General features: G+C 39.1%; 1 protein-coding gene across 2 annotated transcripts; it reads left to right on the forward strand.

Moving 5' to 3' along the window:
• Positions 1–3,546: 3,546 nt before the first annotated feature.
• On the forward strand, positions 3,547–20,546 carry c1galt1la (core 1 synthase, glycoprotein-N-acetylgalactosamine 3-beta-galactosyltransferase 1, like a). 2 transcript variants are annotated; one of them, XM_077219102.1, is made up of 7 exons: positions 3,553–3,893; positions 6,264–6,578; positions 6,676–7,495; positions 7,626–7,739; positions 13,518–13,774; positions 14,785–15,449; positions 19,855–20,546. In XM_077219102.1, the coding sequence occupies exons 5-7, from the start codon at positions 13,552–13,554 to the stop codon at positions 20,182–20,184; spliced, it is 1,218 nt and encodes a 405-aa protein (XP_077075217.1). In that variant the 5' UTR covers positions 3,553–3,893; positions 6,264–6,578; positions 6,676–7,495; positions 7,626–7,739; positions 13,518–13,551; the 3' UTR covers positions 20,185–20,546. The 2 variants fall into 2 exon arrangements, with proteins under 2 accessions (XP_077075216.1, XP_077075217.1); XM_077219101.1 differs by lacking the exons at positions 6,264–6,578; positions 6,676–7,495; positions 7,626–7,739 and having other exon boundaries at positions 3,547–3,893.
• The last annotated feature ends 1,191 nt before the right edge of the window (positions 20,547–21,737 follow it).

Here is a 21,737-nt window from a genome sequence, read left to right on the forward strand (position 1 = left end):
AATATCAGGAAGGCTATTCCAGAGTTTAGGAGCTAAATGCGAGAACGCCCTCCCTCCTTTAGTGGACTTAGATATCCTAGGAATGACCAGAAGCCTCGAATTTAGTGATCTTAAAGAGCGCGATGGATTGTATGGCGATAGAAGGTCTGTTAAATACACAGGAGCTAAACCATTTAGGGCTTTATAGGTCAGTAGGAATACTTTGTAATTGATACGTAACTTAATAGGTAACCAGTGTAGAGATGATAAAATAGGTGTTATATGATCATATTTTCTTGATCTAGTAAGAACTCTAGCAGCTGCATTTTGCACTAACTGTAGCTTGTTGATTGAGGATGTAGGACAGCCAGCTAATAAAGCATTACAGTAATCTAGTCTCGAGGTCATGAATGCATGAACTAACTTTTCTGCATCAGAAACAGATAGCATGTTGCGTAGCTTAGCAATGTTTCTAAGGTGGGAAAAGGCTGTTCTTGTAATATATGAAATATGATTTTCGAAAGTCAAGTTGCGGTCTAGTATAACACCCAGGTCTTTTACTGTAGTGGATAAAGTAACAGGACATCCTTCTAAATTAAATTAGCTAAAAAGGGAGGAACACAAAACACAAAAACTGCTAACAACCAATGGATTTGAAACTTGGCAAAGGCAGACTGCCAGGCAACTAGCCAGCCACTGACATTTCACGTGACATACTAGAAGGCTTGTTCGACTTGAACCGGCGCTGCACAGACCGATCGGTTGATGAGATCAAAGTACCGCGAGAGCGATTAGAGAGCAGACGGCTCCTTATGCTTTTGAATCGCTCTCGCGGTACTTTTATGTCATCAACCGATCGGTCTGTGCAGCGCCGGTTCAAGTCGAACAAGCCTAGAATCAGACTGGCTGCTGCCTGCCAGTCGCTGACAGGTCACGTGACATGCCAGTGGCGGCTCCTGCCAGCCAGCTGAAGATTGAACCCCCACTCCCCCTAAATTCGAGTGTGAAAGAATTTTTACAAAACCGTTTTTTGCTATCTTTGTTATCGTTGTATGCATATTATTTTTTTTATTATTCTATCTTTGTGGATTTGCTTGTTCACGTGACAATTCGCATCACATTCGCGGGATCGCGGCAGAATAACGTCTGTCTCCTACACGCGAGAGAGGAGAGAAGGAGAAAGCTGGTCAGTTGCAAGTTCATTCATTATGTGCATAGGGGTGTGCGGTGTGTATTGTCTATTAAAATATTGTAATCATTGTTTTAACTATGTACGAGGCACTGTGAGCTGACATCGCATTTGTCTATCGTCCTTTCACTGCTGTGTGCGGTTCATAGGTAGGCTATGTCCCCAAATTAGTTTATGTCTTATATTTATATCATATTATGTTCTTATATTAGAATATCAAATCAGCAAGAGTGCCGTTTTCCCGTGCACAATTGCAACTGTGATATTGATGTTATACAACAGTTAAATTAACAATAAGTTAACATAATATACTTTTTAGACACAATATTGCCAATATTGTTTGTTTTCCCTTTATTTCACCGACTAGAATTTCAAAATGAAACCGTAGCAGAGTCTCAATTCAACAGACAGCGATGATTTATTGAAATCCGCGTTTTGAAGGAATCACTTGCTCCTTTCCCGAATGAATCAGCCGTTTGAACAAATCGGTTGAATGAATGAATCCCTCAACTCACTTCTGTGACTTTCCGTCGCCTACTGGCGGTTTTAGTTTCATATTTAAAGTACCCTTTAATTAAAACGTTAAAATTAGAAATCATTTCATGTTTAAATACTGATTTAAAAAAAATCTCATAGCTTTATTTATGCAATTGTAAATGGAGTGTAAATGTATTAATGCCGCTTCTGTGTCTGCACTGCAAAGATGGATTTTGATTGAATTAATTAATTTGACTGGTAACAGTGGTACTGTATAATTATTGTATAATTAAGTATTATTGTATAAATAAGTATAATTACTGAATAATTTGAATGTTAGTATTTGACATAAAAGGTGATTCATAACTCTAAATAAGTTTAGAAAGAATGTCCATGTATAGGGGAAAATGCCCCTGGTAATCGATTTAAGGTGGCAAATTAAATTAATTAAAAATTAATTAAAAAATGAATTTCGGTCCCTGCAGTTAACTGACCACTGCATAGAATATTAAAAAATATGACTATCTTTGTGAGTCTGCTGTCAACAACAGGCCTAAACCAGCCATGGCACCAGCACAAAAACACAATCAGTAAAATATCATCTAATTATCAACAAAACATTGAAAATATTGAGATATAGCCTATTTTTGTCAATATTCCACACCCCTAATGTACGGTATGAATTTTGATTTCTTCAGGTCTTAAAAAGCCTTAAATTTGACTTTAAAAAATGTGCAAGAACCATGCAAACGGTTAGACATAGTTACCTAGCCTAGCAAGTCAGTTATTTTCAGTAAATGAATTAATAAGCTTCTTGGTCCCCATTGATTTTGCTCTATAGTTCTCACCAAAATGAAGAGAAAGAAGGACATCATGTCAATTACAGTTACCGTGACTAATACTGAATATGTAATGCAAATGTAAAAATATAATGGAAATGCAAATACATTGTTGAATGATTATAAACATGGTATTTTGCCTGTTAATGCCTTCAGTGCAGTGCAGAAAATGATATGACAACAATAAGGTCTATATGTAACTGGCCCCTCTAACAGTACAACTGGCCCCAGCTTGATGCCTTTGCAGATTTGCTTTCACTAGACTATAGGTCCACGACCGCTTCATTTTAAAAAATGATTTAGACTCCAACTGAGTGAATCTTTAGGTATCCTCAAAACTCGGGCTGCATTCACAACACTGCATCAGGAACAATGAATCACTCAGGAATCATCTTTTGAACAATCCTAATGATTTGCAACCATATTTTTTCCCATTCTTTAACAAAGGCACAATGTAATGTTTGGCTTATTTGATCCATACGTTTGAAAAAAAAAACAGTCTATAAGGTCTGGCCATTATACCTGCTTCCTGTGTAGCCTACATCTAGTGGCTACATCCAAGTAAAAACAACAGATGCTATTTAATACCAGGAGGAAATTTTGAGATTAATCTTGAATATTTTATTCTATTGGCATCATTTGATTAAAAAAAATAAGAAATAAATACAAATATGCACATGGTTGTGTAAAATAAAAAGGGTGTATATGTAAGTATTTTAATTTGTATTTGTGTTGCATCTTTATATTCTGTATAACCACTGTATATTTTGCAATCTGATGGTTATCAGCCACTTTATTCAGTTTTGGGGGAAAAAAGTGTGCTATACAGGTACACATAATGTAGGCTACTAAATATTAAAGAATGTTTTATAATACATTTTACAATTGATTTTGTCTTTAGTACAATTACAATACAAAAGTAAATTATTTAATTTAGCAATTAAATGTTATAATCAAATGTGTAATCCCTAAATTGAGCGACGGCCCGCTAGTGGGCGGGAACACCCATGACAACAAACCGGCCATTCCTCCAATCAAACAACTCGCTACGGCTCCGTGTGTGATGCTGACACGGTAGGCCTACGCTCACGACAGAGAATGTGTCCGGTAATAGCGCACAAAGAGCCCTAATAACCATTCGGTTAATGAAAAACCCTCTGCTAATACGAGGAAAACCAAATCGGGTGACTGGCACACACTCTGCCTTTTAAAATAATGAATGAATCCCTCAACGCCTGTTAATGTGTAGACGTCACAGCAAGCACTTAAAAGCAACCTGACGTGCTCCTTTCATGTAAGCTCGCGGATATTGAGGGAAAGAAGGACCGAAGGCATGAAACTGACCGGAACTTACAACATTGTTTGGGACGCTGGTGAGAGGCTTGCAGAGGGGAGGTAAAGAATGCAAGGTAAGGGTTTAGATCTCTGGTGCACCTCTCATGTCAACAGTGCATGCATTGTGTATTTTGGTTGTCCTATGCATAGACCATTTAACACAGTATTGCAGAATGTTATTTATTTTATCCGTGCACAAGATAGGCCTAAATGTAATAACTTAATAAAATTCCGTGCCGCATTTTAACGCACTCTGGATAAAACCAGCTTTAGACTTTGATTTGTAGGGTCTTTGAGGATTTCCTGCGGTAAACATTCGATTTGAACACTTTCTTTAATAAAAATATTAGGACTAGCTCTTGTAATAGATAGTTTAGGTTATATATTAAATGGTTTCATAAAGTGGTCTATTTCATCCACCATACAAAGGTTTACTAGTCAACCTGAATGTCACTTGTCAACTTTCTCAAAATGTAAATTTTAAACAGTAGCAATATGACTAACGGACTGGCAGCAGCAGAAGGTGCTAGCTCTTGGAAATGAGGGTAAGAACCAAGATTTGTCAGTCACGCAAGGTAACCAGTTTATAATCTATTCCTCAGATTTATCCTGGCAGCAGCTGAATCCTAAAAAGAAAATGGCCTTAGTGTATCAACATGCTTGAAGTGATTTTGAGAAGAACTCATATGCTTTGTGTTTTAAATTAAATAATTTATAATACAGTTCGCACAGTAGGCCTATGCTATTTAACCGTAATATGTCGAAATCTCATGGTAGGCTACCTCCTATCCATTTGGCTTGTGTCTTGGTGAAAAGCTAATTAATTAAATCATAAAAAATAATGAATTATTTTAAAATAAAAACAAAGAAAATGGTAAAAATATTTAAAAAAAATTATAATAGGAAAAAAATAGTAAATACTTTATTTGTTTACCTGCGTGTCATTTTACCATTAGGCTAACTGACACCAGATACCCCACATACATGCAATGTGTTGTTAATTTAGTTATATATTAACTTAAAATCTCACAGGATAGCCTACCTCAAATCAGTGGCGGTTCTAGACCATTTCAACTGGGGGGCAGCTGGGGCCAGTTGTACTGTTAGAGGGGCCAGTTACATAGACCTTATTGTTGTCATATCATTTTCTGCATTTTCGGCATTAACAGGCAAAATACCATGTTTATAATCATTCAACAATGTATTTGCATTTCCATTATATTTTTACATTTGCATTACATATTCAGTATTAGTCACAGTAACTGTAATTGACATGATGTCCTTCTTTCTCTTCATTTTGGTGAGAACTATAGAGGAAAATCAATGGGGACCAAGAAGCTTATTAATTCATTTACTGAAAATAACTGACTTGCTAGGCTAGGTAACTATGTCTAACCGTTTGCAGGGTTCTTGCACACTTTTTAAAGTCAAATTTAAGGCTTTTTAAGACCTGAAGAAATCAAAATTCATACCTAACATCAGGGGTGTGGAATATTGACAAAAATATATCTCAATATTTTCAATGTTTTGTTGATAATTAGATGATATTTTACTGATTGTGTTTTTGTGGTGGTGCCATGGCTGGTTTAGGCCTGTTGTTGACAGCAGACTCACAAAGATAGTCATATTTTTTAATATTCTATGCAGTGGTCAGTTAACAGCAGGGACCGAAATTCATTTTTTAATCAATTTTTAATTAATTTAATTTGCCACCTTAAATCGATTTCCAGGGGCATTTTCACCTATACATGGACATTCTTTCTAAACTTATTTAGAGTTATGAATCACCTTTTATGTCAAATACTAACATTCAAATTATTCATTAATTATACTTATTTATACAATAATACTTAATTATACAATAATTATACAGTACCACTGTTACCAGTCAAATTAATTCATTCAATCAAAATCCATCTTTGCAGTGCAGACACAGAAGCGGCATTAATATATTTACACTCCATTTACAATTGCATAAATAAAGCTATGAGTTTTTTTTTTAAATCAATATTTAAACATGAAATGATTTCTAATTTTAACGTTTTAATTAAAGGGTACTTTAAATATGAAACTAAAACCGCCTAGGCGACGGAAAGTCACAGAAGTGAGTTGAGGGATTCATTCATTCAACCGATTTGTTCAAACGGCTGATTCATTCGGGAAAGCAGCAAGTGATTGTAACAGACGTTTATATGTTAAACTCTGAAATAAAACCTCAGGACACGCAAACAGCTCAGTTACTGAACATCCATTTATTCTTAATCTTCCCTGTCGCACTCCTTAACCTTTACTGAACTGGAGTGCCATCTAGTGACCAGTTGGTTACACTACACCCCCCCCCTTTTAGTCTGAACATCTCTTGTTATATTTCCATGGTTATATATTTTCTTTTCTCAGGGAACAAACATCTCAATAACATATAACATTGTAATTTCTTTCCTAAGCTGGAAGCCAGGGTAGACTGCCTGGACATTCCTGACTCTGCTGAAGGGATTATTCTGCCCTATTTCTTGACAGCAGGTCTTCCTATGCTAATTCAGCTTATAAGTCCATTCTTACTGGTGGACGGGAAATCCTACCCAACCTTGTCACTGTACCGTTGACAACTTGCTGAGTTGGTTCCGGAAGAACAGTAAGATGAGCTCTATTCCTTCTCAGTGTTCCCATCTCAGTTTCTACCTGATACGATCTGGGCGTTGATGCTTCTCCCCGGACCGTTCCAGTGGACTTCGATGTCCTGATCCACACTTTCTGTCCAGGTATGATGACTTGTAGATTTTTCGCCCTGTGTCTAGATCTGAATGTTTCCTGTTGTTTCTCTTTTAACATCCTATCTTTCCTTCTGAACACTTTCAGGTCAGGCCATCTTGGCGTGAGAGATTTAGGTGGAACTGGGACTGTTGACCTTATTCTCCTCCCCATCAGGAGTTCTGCAGGTGATATCCCATGAGCTAATGGAGTCGATCTGTAGGCCAAAAGAGCTCTCTGAGGGTCTTGGTTCTTTCTCAGCATTTGTTTTACTGTACGCACCGCTCGCTCTGCCTCTCCATTGCTCTGAGGGTATCGTGGACTGCTTGTGACATGTTCAAAGTCATAGTCTTGGGAAAACTCTGCAAACTCACAAGATGCAAACTGTGGACCGTTATCTGTCACTAGTGTTTCAGGGATCCCAAACCTGGCAAAAATAACCTTCAGCCTCTCCACTGTTGTTGCTGTTATGAGTTTTGGCAAGTTTGCAACCTCGATGTATCTCGAGAAATAGTCGACCACCACCAGATAATGGCCTCCTTCCCATTGACAGATATCAGCTGCGACTCGTTGCCAGGGTCTCGCTGGTAAAGGTGTTGGCATCAATTGCTCCGTTTTCTGGTGTGAATGCTGACAGCAGATGTCACATCTCTCCACTAACTCTCTTACGTCCCTTATAACACCTGGCCACCATATAGATTGCTGTGCCCTTGCAATGCACTTCGTCATTCCTTGATGACCTTGATGAAGTCTTTCGAGCATCTCTCTCCGCATGGGTTTTGGAATCAGAATCCGTTCCCCTTTCATTAGGATCCCATTCGCTACATGGATATCTGCTCTATGAGACCAGTATGGCACAAGATGTTCCGACACCGTTTTCTGATGTCCTGGCCATCCTTTTTGCGTATACTGTTTTAGTTGTTGGCAGGTTAGATCCTCTTTCTGTATTTCCTGAATCTGTTTCAGTTTTGTTTTTGTTGCAGGGATTTGTTGAACTATGAGATCCACAAAAATTCTGCACTCATCCTCCAAAGTTTTGTTTTCTGTTGATTTTTCAGGTCCCGATGGCGCTCGTGACAACGCATCTGCCGTGACCAGTTGTTTTCCTGGGACATACGTGATGTTGTACTTGTATCTGAGCAGCCTCAGTCTGAACCGAAGAATTCTTGGAGGTAAATCATCAATTGGTCTGTTGCCCAACAGTGAAATTAGGGGTTTGTGGTCAGTATGCACCGTAAATTCCAATCCAAGCAAATATGCACTGAGTCGTTCACATGCCCATGTTGTCGCAAGAGCTTCTTTTTCGATTTGTGCATATCGTGTCTCTGTGGGTGTTAGACTTCTTGAGATATATACGACAGGCCTCCAATCACCATTTTTTTGTTTCTGCATGAGCACCCCACCAAGACCGTAGGATGACGCATCGGCTGAAACTACAGTCTCGTTGTTCGGACTATACTGTGCCAGTATGGCTGGTGAGCTGAGTTCTTCCTTTACTTTTGCAAATGCTTCTTTCTGCTGTGCATCCCATGTCCAGGTGCTGTCATTCCTTAACAGGTCTCTCAGTGGCTTTGTGAGAGTCGGCAGATGAGGTGAAAACTTCCCGACGATGTTAACCATTCCCATGAAACGTCTCACTCCTTCCACATTCTCTGGCTCAGGCATGTTGAGAATGGCTTTAATCTTGTCCTTGTCTGCTTCGATCCCATGAGCGCTTATTGTATGGCCTAGGAACTTCACTCTATCGACAGCGAAGACATACTTATCATTCAGCGTCAGTCCTGCTTTTTCAAACTTCTTCAGCACCTCACACAGTCTCTCATTGTGTTCTTTTTTTTCTTTTCCAAACACAAGGACATCATCTGCATGGCAAAGAGCTCCAGTCGTTCCTGCAATGATCTGCGAGATTCTGAGCTGGAAATGCTCCGGGGCCGAAGATATCCCAAAAGGAAGACACCGGAAGCAGTATCTCCCAAAGGGTGTAATGAATGTTGTTAGTGGCTCGGAGTCTTCATGTAAGGGTATTTGCCAGAACCCAGATGTGGCATCTAATTTCGAGAACACAGCTGCTCCCTCTAGCTGCGCTAAAGTCTCATCCACAGCTGGCAGTATGTGTCTTTCTCTGCACACATTCTCGTTCAATCTTGTGAGATCGACGCAAATCCTGATATTGCCATTTGGTTTTGGCACGACAACCATTCCAGCGCACCAGGGAGTAGGCTCTTCGATTCGTCGAATGACTCCCATTTCTTCCATTCTGTGGAGTTCCAGTTTTACTTTCTCCACGAGCGGCAGAGGTACTCGTCGTGGGGCTGATAGTGCATACGGGACGGCTCCTTCTGACAGTTTGATCCTGTAGCTGCCCTCTAATTTTCCAAGTCCCGAGAACACTTTGGGGAACATTGCCTTGTACTGCTCTCCAGGTTCATGTACGTTGGCTACCTGTTGGAGTAACTGTAAGCTTTGGATTGCAGGCAGTCCCAGCAGCGGCATCACTAAATCCGTTACGACATATATCCTGCCAGATTCTCCTTTTATCCTTCTGCAGCCATGCGCTAAACGTACCCATTACTTTCAAAGGAGTACTGTTAGGTCCCAAGATCATCTTTTTTAGAATCTTTGAGTTTCCCTTGTTTTTCAGCTGAATACGTAGATGCTGGAATCGCTGTAACTGCTGCACCTGTATCTATTTTAAAGGAGATTGGTTCATTATTCACCAGGATTTTCTGTTGCCACATATTCTCTTGTTTTTGGGTCTGGATTGTTCCCAAGAAAGCAGACTCATCATATGAACTGTCAACTATCGTTTCAAGTCTTTGAACTGACCGGCATACTGCAGCAAAATGACCTTTCTTTCTACATTTTCTGCATTCCGATTCTCTGGCTGGACACGATTTCCACGGGTGCTGTGGACTTTTTCCGCATCTCTTACAGGAATCCTTCTGTTTTGTTTTATGAGCTGCATTATAAAAACTTTGCGTTCTCTGAACTGTCCCCTCTGCTTTTTGCGATGTCATTCTTGCTTTAGATGTTCTCTTTGTCACGACTGCATCAACATTCACTTCTTTCACTTCGGACTTTTCTCGTCTTATTATTGGCTGCTGACGTTTTATTTCCTCATTTTGTCTGACCTGAGTTATTGTTTTATCCAATGTCAAATTTGGATCTAGTTGCAGTCTTTCTGATAGCTTTGCATCTCTTATGCCCACTACAATACGGTCTCTGATCATTTCCTAATGGAGGTCGCCATATCTGCCGTGTTCCGCGAGCTTATACACGTCCGTTATAAAACTCTCTGCTGACTCACCAGGCTGTTGAAATCTGCTGTTGAATTTCGCTCTCTCATAAATAACATTATGTCTGCCAATAAAGTGCTCACTTAAAGCCTTCTTGACTTCTTCATAACTCTTTTTCTCTTCCTCACTTAGGGGTAACGTATTTAATATGTCGTCACTTTTCTCCCCCATAATGTAAAGAAGAGAGTTTACCTGGTAGGCGGAGGGTTTTTCTGCAAGGCCCGATGCTACTCTGAATCGCTCAAAGCGACGCATCCACTGTGGCCATGAACTGGGCTCTTCGAAATTGAAACTTCCCGGAGGTGTCAGCGAAAATATCTGATCCATATTTTGACTGTGTTCACTCACTCTTAATCTCGTGCGCACTGCTCCGCTGTTCCTTTTCTTTTCTTTTCACAGACCAGTTCTCAATTGCACTCGTGCACTGTTTCAATTTTCTTTGTTTCTAGCCGTCGTGTACAACATCGCTCTCTCTTCTCACTTCTTTGTTTCCTTTTTTCAGGTTGTGAAAATCACTTCTGACACCATGTAACAGACGTTTATATGTTAAACTCTGAAATAAAACCTCAGGACACGCAAACAGCTCAGTTACTGAACATCCATTTATTCTTAATCTTCCCTGTCGCACTCCTTAACCTTTACTGAACTGGAGTGCCATCTAGTGACCAGTTGGTTACACTACAGTGATTCCTTCAAAACGCGGATTTCAATAAATCATCGCTGTCTGTTGAATTGAGACTCTGCTACGGTTTCATTTTGAAATTCTAGTCGGCGAAATAAAGGGAAAACAAACAATATTGGCAATATTGTGTCTAAAAAGTAACTCATGTTAACATATTGTTAATTTAACTGTTGTATAACATCAATATCACAGTTTCAATTGTGCACGGGAAAACGGCACTCTTGCTGATTTGATATTCTAATATAAGAACATAATATGATATAAATATAAGACATAAACTAATTTGGGGACATAGCCTACCTATGAACCGCACACAGCAGTGAAAGGACGATAGACAAATGCGATGTCAGCTCACAGTGCCTCGTACATAGTTAAAACAATGATTACAATATTTTAATAGACAATACACACCGCACACCCCTATGCACATAAAGAATGAACTTGCAACTGACCAGCTTTCTCCTTCTCTCCTCTCTCGCGTGCAGGAGACAGACGTTATTCTGCCGCGATTCCCGCGAATGTGATGCGAATTGTCACGTGAACAAGCAAATCCACAAAGATAGAATAATAAAAAAAAATAATATGCATACAACGATAACAAAGATAGCAAAAAACATTTTTGTAAAAATTATTTCACAGTCCACATTTAGGGGGGCCACAAGGGGGGCCAAGCTTGTTGTCACAGGGGCACGGCCCCCCCTCTAGAACCGCCACTGCTTCAAATAAATATTTCAGGTCAAAGGGCAGGCCTATTTCGACTGGCAAAAAAGTTTGGGAATTCCTGGTCTAGAGAGAAGCAGAAAGTTTTCTGTGATTTGGCTGAAGGGATAAATGTCTTGTAAGGAAAATCAAAATGTAAACAGGAAAGGAAATGTTTTTTTCAGATGGAAAATTTACGCAGGGCTCCAGACTGCGACAAATGTAATCTTTTTTAATGCTGGTGCGACAAAATTTTGTTAGAGGTCTGCATGTTGAACAACTGATAAGAGCTGCCATTTTTGTTATATGAGAAACGGCAAACGAAACGAAAGCGGAACGAAACTGCAATTCTCATTTGAGCTGGTGCTATGATCCGTTTATCAGCTCGGACCAATATAAGACAACTCAGCGAGAGCTCAGAGAACACTCGCGCGACTATCTCGATTTACGGGGGTAATCCATCAGCCGGACACTGAAGCCTCCCTGGGGGCTGCCATTGTAGCAGACCATCACCTGCTGTTAGCATTCCATTGACTCCCATTAATTTTGGCGTTACTTTTACAGCGAATAACTTTACATCTGAGGCATCCAAAGACTTCATTTGTCCATTATGTATTTCTAAAGAAACGCGACAATGTATAAAAGGCTCCATTACTTTGTATCTTATGTACGTTATGGCCCCGTAGAAGCCGACTTTGTAAAAATAGGCTACCGATTGCACCATAACCACGCGACTCTGTCGCACGATAGAGAAATTACCGTATAGACAGGAGGAGAAGCTTGCAGGCAATCTTTTACTGTCTATGAGGCAATCGGGGGGACATGGAGGCATAAAGTCAAGGGAGAAGCCCATAGATAGAGAGTCCATAAAAGCAACGGGAAAAATATTTCAACAACGTTTTTGAGGAATTGGAAATAATTTGGTATGTGGCACAGCTACTAGAAGATTTACAACTGTCAGACAGGTTGCTCTACGTCGTCAAGCTCAGTTTTAGCCTGCGCAGTACGCTCAGCCATCAGGATGTGATGCTATTTCTTTTGGGCTTCACTTTTCTCCGTTGAAATCAAGGGGGTCGCTTTGTCCTGTACATTTTTTTTTTTAATGTCTATGTCTTGATCACACCACTCACAGCGCATGGAGATCCGGTGAGAAAGCGTTTGAATTCGCCGCAGTATTAATAACATTGCTGAAAAATATAGTGAGAAGCTATCAAATCACTACTCCGTATTCTATATCAAGCCATATTCAATGCCTTTCAAGTGCTTTACACATTTCAAATCTCTAATTAAAAATCAATTGTTATGTTATTTTTAATGTGAGGATTTGTAAAACTAAAAGTTTAAAGATTGACAGATTAAAAAAAGACATAAAATTACCACTATAACCAGTAGATGGTGGCAGAGGAGCACTTATTGACTTAGCCATTTCCACTCCCTAATATATGGAAAAGTAGGAAAAGTCTTTTTGTATTTCATACAGAAAGCAATAAAGAGTGGTCCTTTAATAATCCCTTATTCAGTTTTATTATTTAATAAGAGTAAAATATTTAAATTAAATTAAATATAAAATTAGGTTTTTGTATGTTACTGTTGTTTATAAAAGTTAGTTTTATCTGCATCTCAATTCAAGCTGTTAAAGCTGTTAAATTTCCAATAAATAAACATGTAATATTATTAGTAACTGCACTTATTAATGCAAATGATTAATAATCCAACCAAATCAGGTGCTGGTGCCACCATAACTTCTGTAGAGCAGAGCTACTGCTCTCAAATGTTAGTCTGGAGCCCTGGAATGTAATATTTGTAATTATTAAATAATTAAGTAATATCATTAAAAATGAGAATTTTTGTCATTTCTTAATGCAAGTTAGTAGGATCTTTGAAATCTCTAAAAATGAAAGCAATCAAATTGATGTAACCAATATTTGTATTCTAGCCTTGCAGTGATTGGGGCAGTCATGGCCTAATGGTAGCAGAGTTGGACTGGTGACCCAAAGGTTGCTGGTTCAATTCCAGTACCGGCAGGAATATGACTGAGGTGTCCTTGAGCAAGGCACCTAACCCCCAATCGCTCCCCGGGCGCCACTCAAGGCTGCCCGCTGCTCCGGGTGTGTGTATCCACGTTTGCAGTGTGTGTGTGTTCACTACTCACTACTCTGCTCCTAATGTGTGTGCACTTACTTGGATGGGTTAAATGCAGAGGTCAAATTCCAAGTATGGGTTACCATACTTGGCCATCACGTGTCACTTTCACTTTCACTTTTCACTTTCAGTGTCCAATGTGGTGAGGATCCCTGAGTGGTCACCATGAAAGCAGGAAATTCAAAATGTGCTTTCTCCCTGGGCTTCCTGGTGGGCAGCTGTACGTTGTACGTGTTCTTGAGACAGGTATGGTTTGAGGAGAGCTTCAGCTGGCAGCATGATGGCAAAAGCAACCTTTCTCCAATGGAGCCAGAGCAAAACACCCCCAACCTTACCGGGAGAGTGGAAGGATCTGCCCTGATCAACCTCAAGCATCCTCAACAGCCAGGTGCTGCAGCGCCCTCTAATGCATCATTTATAAATGAGCGCAACATGATATAAAATAATGCAACTTAAAGGGATACATTCTGTCATCATTTACTCACACTCAAGTTGTTCCAAACCTTTATAAATTTCTTTGTTCTGCTGAACACAAAGGAAGATATTTTTAAGAAAGTTTGTAGCCAGGCCGCTATGGGGGAACATTGACTATGGAAGTCAATGGTGCCCCACTTCAGTTTCCCACATTCTTCAAAATATCTTCCTTTGTATTCAACAGAACAAAGAAATTTATACAGGTTTGGCACAACCTGAGGGTGAGTAAATAATGACAGAATTAAAAATTTTGGGTGAACTATCCCTTTAATAACTGGTTAAATCTTTCACTTTCTAAACACCTCATTACATTTTCATTGGAAGATGTTGCATGAAAGTGTATTTTGTAGCCACAGTAATATGTTCAAAGTGCACCAAATAATTTTCAGTCTTGGACTTATGCATTAGCATTACACAAAGGCAATGTTTCTCAGTTACTGATGCCAATGTATCTGCTGTCGGCCATGGTTGATTTATTATGCGAGTAAAAGTGTCTGATAATCAGGGTTGTAACTGAGTTACAGCAAATATTAGGATGGACATGGGTCAATGACTTGACGCCTGTTTTGTAAAACTTAATGATATAACTTGTTTAAGCTAGATTTGTATCATATTTCTACTTTTATTTATCCTGGACATTCTTATGCCATTTAACCTAATTTAATCTCCTTATGTCTGCCCCCATATAAAATAAAATCGCTTTAATTAGACTACTGATTAGTTAGTGTACATAATATTTAACATTTATCAAAAGGACTATTCTTTTATATATGTGTCAGACATTTTTAATTAGGGGAGAATTATAGAGTACGGCAGTACGCCTTTAAACTACAACTATTAGTTTAGTTACAAAGAAGTCTCTAATGAACAAAATAGTTTGTATTAAATTGCAACATAACTATAGAATTTACTTTAAATACACAGGAGAGGACAGTCACATTGCAGACGAGCTGTTTAAGAAAGTGCGTATCCTATGCTGGGTGATGACAGGGCCTAGTAATCTACAGTCAAAGGCTCGGCATGTGAAGGCCACATGGAGTCGCCACTGTAACGTAGTTCTGTTCATGAGCTCTGAAGAAGATCACAGCTTCCCCACAGTGGGCCTTGGCACAGGAGAAGGCCGTGACCAGCTGTACTGGAAGACTATTCATGCCTTCCACTACGCTCTGAAGAACCACGTTGATGAGGCAGACTGGTTCCTCAAAGCAGACGATGACACGTTCGTCGTTGTGGACAACTTGCGCTGGATCCTTTCAAACTACACGGCAGAGCAGCCCATATACTTTGGCAAGAGGTTCAAGCCGTACGCCAAGCAGGGCTACATGAGCGGTGGTGCAGGCTATGTTCTCAGCAAAGAGGCCCTAAAAAGGTTTGTGGAGGGTTTTAACACTAAAGTGTGCACTCATACAACCCCAGTGGAGGATCTAGCGATGGGTCAGTGCCTGGAGAAAATGGGGGTGGTAGCAGGAGACTCCAGGGACACACTGCACCGGGAAACCTTCCATCCTTTCATTCCTGAACACCATCTTACTGGAAAGTTCTCTAAGACCTTCTGGTACTGGAATTACTGCTTCTACCCAATTGTAGAAGTAAGTCTCACACTTTTCTTTTTTTTTTTTTTTTTTTGAAGTAAGTCTGTTATGCTCACCAAGCTGCAATTGTTTGAGTAAAACGGCTAAAACAGTAATATTTTGAAATGTTATTACAATTCAAAATGGATGATTTCTATTTTAATATATTTTAAAATATCATTCATTTCTGTAATGCAAAGCTGAATTTTCAGCATCATTTCTCCAGTCTTCAGGGTCACATGATGCTGATTAGGTACTCAAGAAACATTTCTTCTTATTATTAAAGGGATAGTTCACCCAAAAATGAAAATTCTGTCAGTATTTACTCACCCTCATGTTGTTCCAACCCCGTAAGACCTTTGTTCATTTTCAGAACATGATTTAAGATATTTTTGATTAAATCTGAGAGCTGGATTTCTCCTCCAGGCTTCTTAAGGGATTGACACTTGTTCCCCAAAAAGTTATTAAAGACATCGTTAAAATAGTCCAGGTGACTACAGTGGCTCAATCTTAAGTTTATCAAACGACTAGAATACTTTTTGTGCAAAAAAACAAAAATAACAACCTTTATTTCAACTATTCATTTTCTTCTCTGTGGGCCTCGAGTCAGTTCACTCGTGTAATAGCGTAGTGCTTCTGTGTTGTACGTCACACGCATCACACACCAGCGTCGACCAATAGTGAGCCTACGTGTGATGTAGCTTTACGCTATCACACGAAGTTAACTGGAGGCCCACAGAGAAGGAAATGAATAGTTGAAATAAAGTCTTTATTTTTATTTCTTTTTGCGCACAAAAAGTATTCTCGTCGATTGATAAACTTAGCCACTGTAGTCACTTGGACTATTTTAACGATGTCTTTAATAACTTTTCGGGGAACAAGTGTCAATCCCTTAAGAAGCCTATGGAGGAGTGATCCAGCTCTCAGATTTAATCAAAAATATCTTAATTCGTGTTCCGAAGATGAACGAGGGTCTTATGGGGTTGAACAACATGAGGGTGTGTAAATACTGACAGAATTTTCATTTTTGGGTGAACTATCCCTTTAATGTTCAAAGCAGTTGTGCCACTTTAAAGGTGCAATGTGTAAAAATTTTGAGTATCTATTAACAGAAATGCAATATGACATCCATAACTATGTGTTCAGTGGTGTATAAAGAACTTACTTAATAAACCGTAATGTTTTTATTACCTTAGAATGAGGCATTTATATCTACATAGGCGCGGGAATCCCCTTCTATGAAGGTCGACATATTGTGATGTCATGTTTCTACCGTAGCCGACAGCGAACAAACAGCGTTACAGAGCGCGTTTCGTCACTACCTTGAAAGAGAAGCCGCAGAAAGCTAGAGGCTAGCCATAAACACCGTGAGTAGTGACTTTTCCCTTGTCAGTGGTGTAAAATATGTAGTTGGATTGTTTCATGTAACTTAATTCTTCTCCCTCGCTGTGTTATGGCTTTGCTATGTGGGGATAAATGTGCTGGTTACGTTCGTGAGACAGCTGATTAGTACTCTTGTCATTGACCGTAAAACAGTTACAGGAATCACAAACCCGTCGATCTTGGAAGCATTTTAAGTCGATCGAGTTTCCAAAATCAGAGAAAATTGTGCCTATTGTGTGTAGTAAATGGTGTCTAGGGGATGCGGAGGCACGCGTGCTGTTATAATCACGTTATTTTTGCCGCACGCACCTTTGGGCTCATGCGGACGCATCCAGTATAAACAAGGCTTAACGCTTTAACCAGCTCAGCCACAGTAACAGCTCATATTAGCCAGCTAAACTTTTACTTTCCTGTTAGAAACAATATATAGTTGCATAGTTTCATGTGGTTCTTCTCCCTCGCTGTATTATGGGTTTGCTATGTGGGGAGAAATGTGCTGGTTACGTTCGTGAAACAATCAACTAATTACTATTATTATATTACGTATGAAGACCCTTGATCCTCACCTGACTATGGCTTTGTAAACTTTATCCATGATGTGGTTTATAATGGACTGTGGTACAGAAACTTGGTTTACTCTGGCTATTCTCTGCCGTCTCAGACGACGATGTTTGTCCCGTTTTAGCCATCGTAGCTTCTTCGAAAGGGAGGGGTGAGCGGTGGGCTGAGCCCTTAGTGCAACCGAACCGCTATATGTCGCTAAAAGTCACACACTGCACCTTTAGTTCATAAAGAGATCGTAAAATTAATCCATATAAATTGAGTGGTTTATTGCAAATCTTCTGAAGAGACTCGAGGCTTTTATTCACATATAAACATTGATCAGCGAACATAAACTGAAGCTCAACCGAACCTGCTTGATGCGTGAGAACAAACCTCATTGGTTCTTGCAGAAGCTCAAATATGCTGCATAACATGAGAATTAACCTCATTGGTTGTCAGTACGTCAAGCGAACATTCTTGAGCTTCCGTTGATAACAACTAATGTGTGAGCTGATGAATGTGATTAAAAGCCTAAATTCAAGCTGTTCATTCGAAATAGAAATCTTTTTTAAGATTGAGTGTCATTTTTAGTCAATTTAATGCACCCTTACTAAATTAAAATAAACATTTATTTGAGAAAAAAAGACACTCTCTGTGTCCCCAGTCTTTTGAATGGTAGTGTAAGATAAAATATGTACTCATTGTAATTTTTGCCGAGATATTTTTAAGTGAGTGCGTGACGTGAAGGCCAACAAAAGCGAGAAACACAAACTGCTTTATGGCAATTCGACATAAACACACACGCCGCCATCAATGTGTATGATGTATTACCCACCTCGGTAGACATAGCTCCACACGATAAAGTTGAACGGCTCCGATAATAGCAAATGCACATGAGCAGCGTAGAAAGGGGGAGAATAGTGCCGCAAGTGAGTTTTTTTTACGACATTGTTGTGAAATATACGCCTCACAGCTGTAGGGGGAGCTCGTTGAGAAAACATGCGACAACAAAAGTGAAAATCAGCGAAGAAATAGCTAGGGTTGCCGAATGCCCCTTTAAATATCACATCTGTATTATGGTAACTCATACTCAGAATTTGTCCTCTGCATTATACCCATCAAATTTAGTGCACACACTTTAGGAGTAGTGAACACACACACACACTGCAAACCATGGACACAAACACACACGGAGCAGTGGGCAGCCATTTGCGCTTGCGCCGGGGAGCAATTGGGGGTTATGTGCCTTGTTCAAGGACAACTCAGTCGTGGGTATTGAGGGTGGAAGAGAGCGTTGTTCATTCACTCACCCACCTACATTTTTCCTGCCGGTATTGAGAATTGATCCAGGTTACAAGTCTGACTCTCCAACCATTAGTCCCCGACTGCCCCAACAAAAGGTCCTATTAATGTCCTTTGTGCCCTTCGTGACATTTCTGTACATTCCACAGCTTTCGTTTCCCACACATAGCAAGCTAATTAGTTATTACTTTGTTTTTAGTTTTTTACAGAAGTTAAACTTATTTTTTGAAAAGCTTTTAGAACTTGAGTACCATCTGTACCTGAGAGAAGAATGCACTTTAAGTGTCAAAAGGAATTTTCCATTCAAGATGTAGTATATTGAGAATGAATAAAAATCAATAACATTATTTGAGAAATATACATTGAAAATGAAATTACCTCATTTTAGCCCTTTCATTTTTTTTAAATGCCACACTGAACTAGCAAGTCCTTCAGGTGATTGCAAGTGAAATCAACAATGGATAGATTTGATGGGGACCGTATTTGTCAATAGTTTTTCTTTCATGTACATAATGATGTGATTCGTGACTAGACTGCTAATGGCTAACAATAAAACCCAATAAATGAACACAATTTTGTCTTGCCATGGTTATCAAAATGCCATCAAAAAATGATATACAGTAAATGCTTTTCAGTGTTTATAAAGTGAGTTTAACAACTGAAATGGTTGAGTCGTTTTGTGTAATGTTTTAATTTTCTCTAAAAGAAAAAAGCAAAAATCATTGTTACAGTGAAGCTCTTATAAAGGAAGTAAAAAGGATTTCAGAAATCTGAAGCTTATTTTTTAAAGCACTAAATTATTTTAAAAGTTTATGTTTGGAGCTGTAAAGTGCTTTAAGGTTTTAGCAACTAAATGGTATACTTAAACTTAACACAAAAATAGCGAGTATTTTTTTCTCTCCATATTAACACATCGTTAATATCTTATAGCTGTATTTTAATGTTTACAGATTGGCCCCATTCACTTTTATTGAAAGTGCCACACTGTTACCCAGATTCTTTTTTTTTTTTCTTTTCTTTTTTTTTTTTTAACGTAGAGACAAGTCTAAATTATTTTTTTGGTATTTAAACGTTATGACACAAGTGCTGTTGATTGAGCTTAACTTGTAATGAACCCAGAATATTATTTTAATGCAACCTATCTGTGACCACATGGGAATGTGACAGCACCTCTTATGTCTGTTTTCCCCTGCAGGGCCCACAGTGCTGCTCTGACCTTGCAGTGTCTTTCCACTACGTAGACCCTGTGCTAATGTACATGCTTGAGTACTACACTTACCGTCTGAGGCCCTACGGGTATAAACACCGCTACCAGCCTCCAGTGCCTGCTGTACTACCTTTGGTTTCTCACACTGTGAAACCCACCACAGAAACTCAGAGATTTGATGAACGTTTTAAAGAAAAGTCAGTTTCAACTTACACCTTGAATCCCAGAGCTGAGAACACAAAGACTACTGAAACAACAAGTCACAAAGTCACAAATGCTTCCAAGGGGAGAAACATAACTGACAGAAGCACAGCATGATTGTGAATATGATAATAATGCAGAAAATATTGCATAATGTAAATCTAAAATGAAATCACTGACTAATGTGAATGTGATGAGCATTTTAGATCAGCCAGTGTCCTGTGCAGATGGATTGGTGTGATGTAGTGGTTACAGATCTGTGGTAATAACCAAATCAACAAAGAACAATTTTTTGCCATTATTACTCTTAGTAACTTGCCCTGTTGTACCTAGTATTAAGTGAACTGTAAGTCACTTTGGCCAAGTGTTTGCTACTTAGGCTACTATATGCTCAATGAATTTGTTGATAAGGCCTTGCTATGTGATTGTATTGTATTGTTGCTTCTGGTCTGAGTGCAGTAAAAGTGTCTGATTTACAAGCCATATTTCATCAATGACATAGGCGGATTAACCAAATGGGCAATTCGACAAATGGCCAGGGGCACCACGTCCAGGGGAGCACCACGCAAATATTTATTTCTCTTTTAAAACAAGCGATTCATTCTCAAACATATTTCTAGCCTAGGCCTATATATACCCTTTCATCAGAACGTTCTAAATGTTTTAAAGTTTATTGGTTTCATTATTTTATTTTATTTTATTTTTTTGTGGATGCACGATCTACCGCCAAATTCACACTGGAGCAGAGCGAGTGTTTTCAATTAATTCCAATGGACGTTGAGCTTTAAAGGGGTAGTATAATGCCCTTTTCACAAGATGCAAAATAATTCTTTGATGTCTCCAGCGTGTGTATGTGAAGTTTTAGCCCAAAATACCCCACAATTATTTTTATATAGCATGTTAAAATTGTCGCTTTTTAAGGGTTAGCAAAAACGCACCGTTTTTGTGTCTGTATCTTTAATTGCAAATCAGCTGCTGCTCCCGGCACAGGGCGGAGCTTCAACAGCTTGTGTCCTTTTACCTCACACAGACATGAACTGAAAATTTCAGAAACTTTTAGCCTTTTATGTTCAAACTGGAGTCAGACAGTAGCCGCGTTTCCATTACCCTTCAGATTGCGCAAATTTAAATTCCAAATTGAAAATATGCCCAATGGAAACATGTCAATTTCGCAAAAACTCCCATTTATCGCAAAAAAGTTTTTACGCTTGCATTAGGTGGTTTTTCAGGCAATTCAAAACCGTTTTTGCGCATTTACAGGTCATCTGACGTAGATGTTTGGTTTGTTTGGACAGAATACGAGACAGAGTTCTTTATTAAATTCATAAAAGACAAAATAATTACAGGAATACTGGATTCTAAACCTCAAAGAAATGCCACAATCAAGACCTCGAAGCAGATATGAGGGAGAAACACCCAGAAACACCTCATATGTGCCGCTCTCAAATATAAGGGTCTGACCTTGCCATTAATGCTTGGATAACACACATACGTCTCCTTTTAATAATGGCCAGTGCATTGGCTGGGATATACATAAACCTACAAACATCAGTTGCCATGATTTTTGGAATGACACATCGCAAGAGGAAAAAATTAAGTTTTAGTAGCATTACATCGGTTAATGGAAATGCCGTCATTTCGCATTCGTTTTTTGTCGACATTTAGAAAAA

The sequence above is a fragment of the Siphateles boraxobius genome, unplaced genomic scaffold, assembly GCF_051911475.1.
Source record: "Siphateles boraxobius isolate OS27281-9 unplaced genomic scaffold, OSU_SipBor_1 77, whole genome shotgun sequence".
Taxonomy (NCBI): domain Eukaryota; kingdom Metazoa; phylum Chordata; class Actinopteri; order Cypriniformes; family Leuciscidae; genus Siphateles; species Siphateles boraxobius.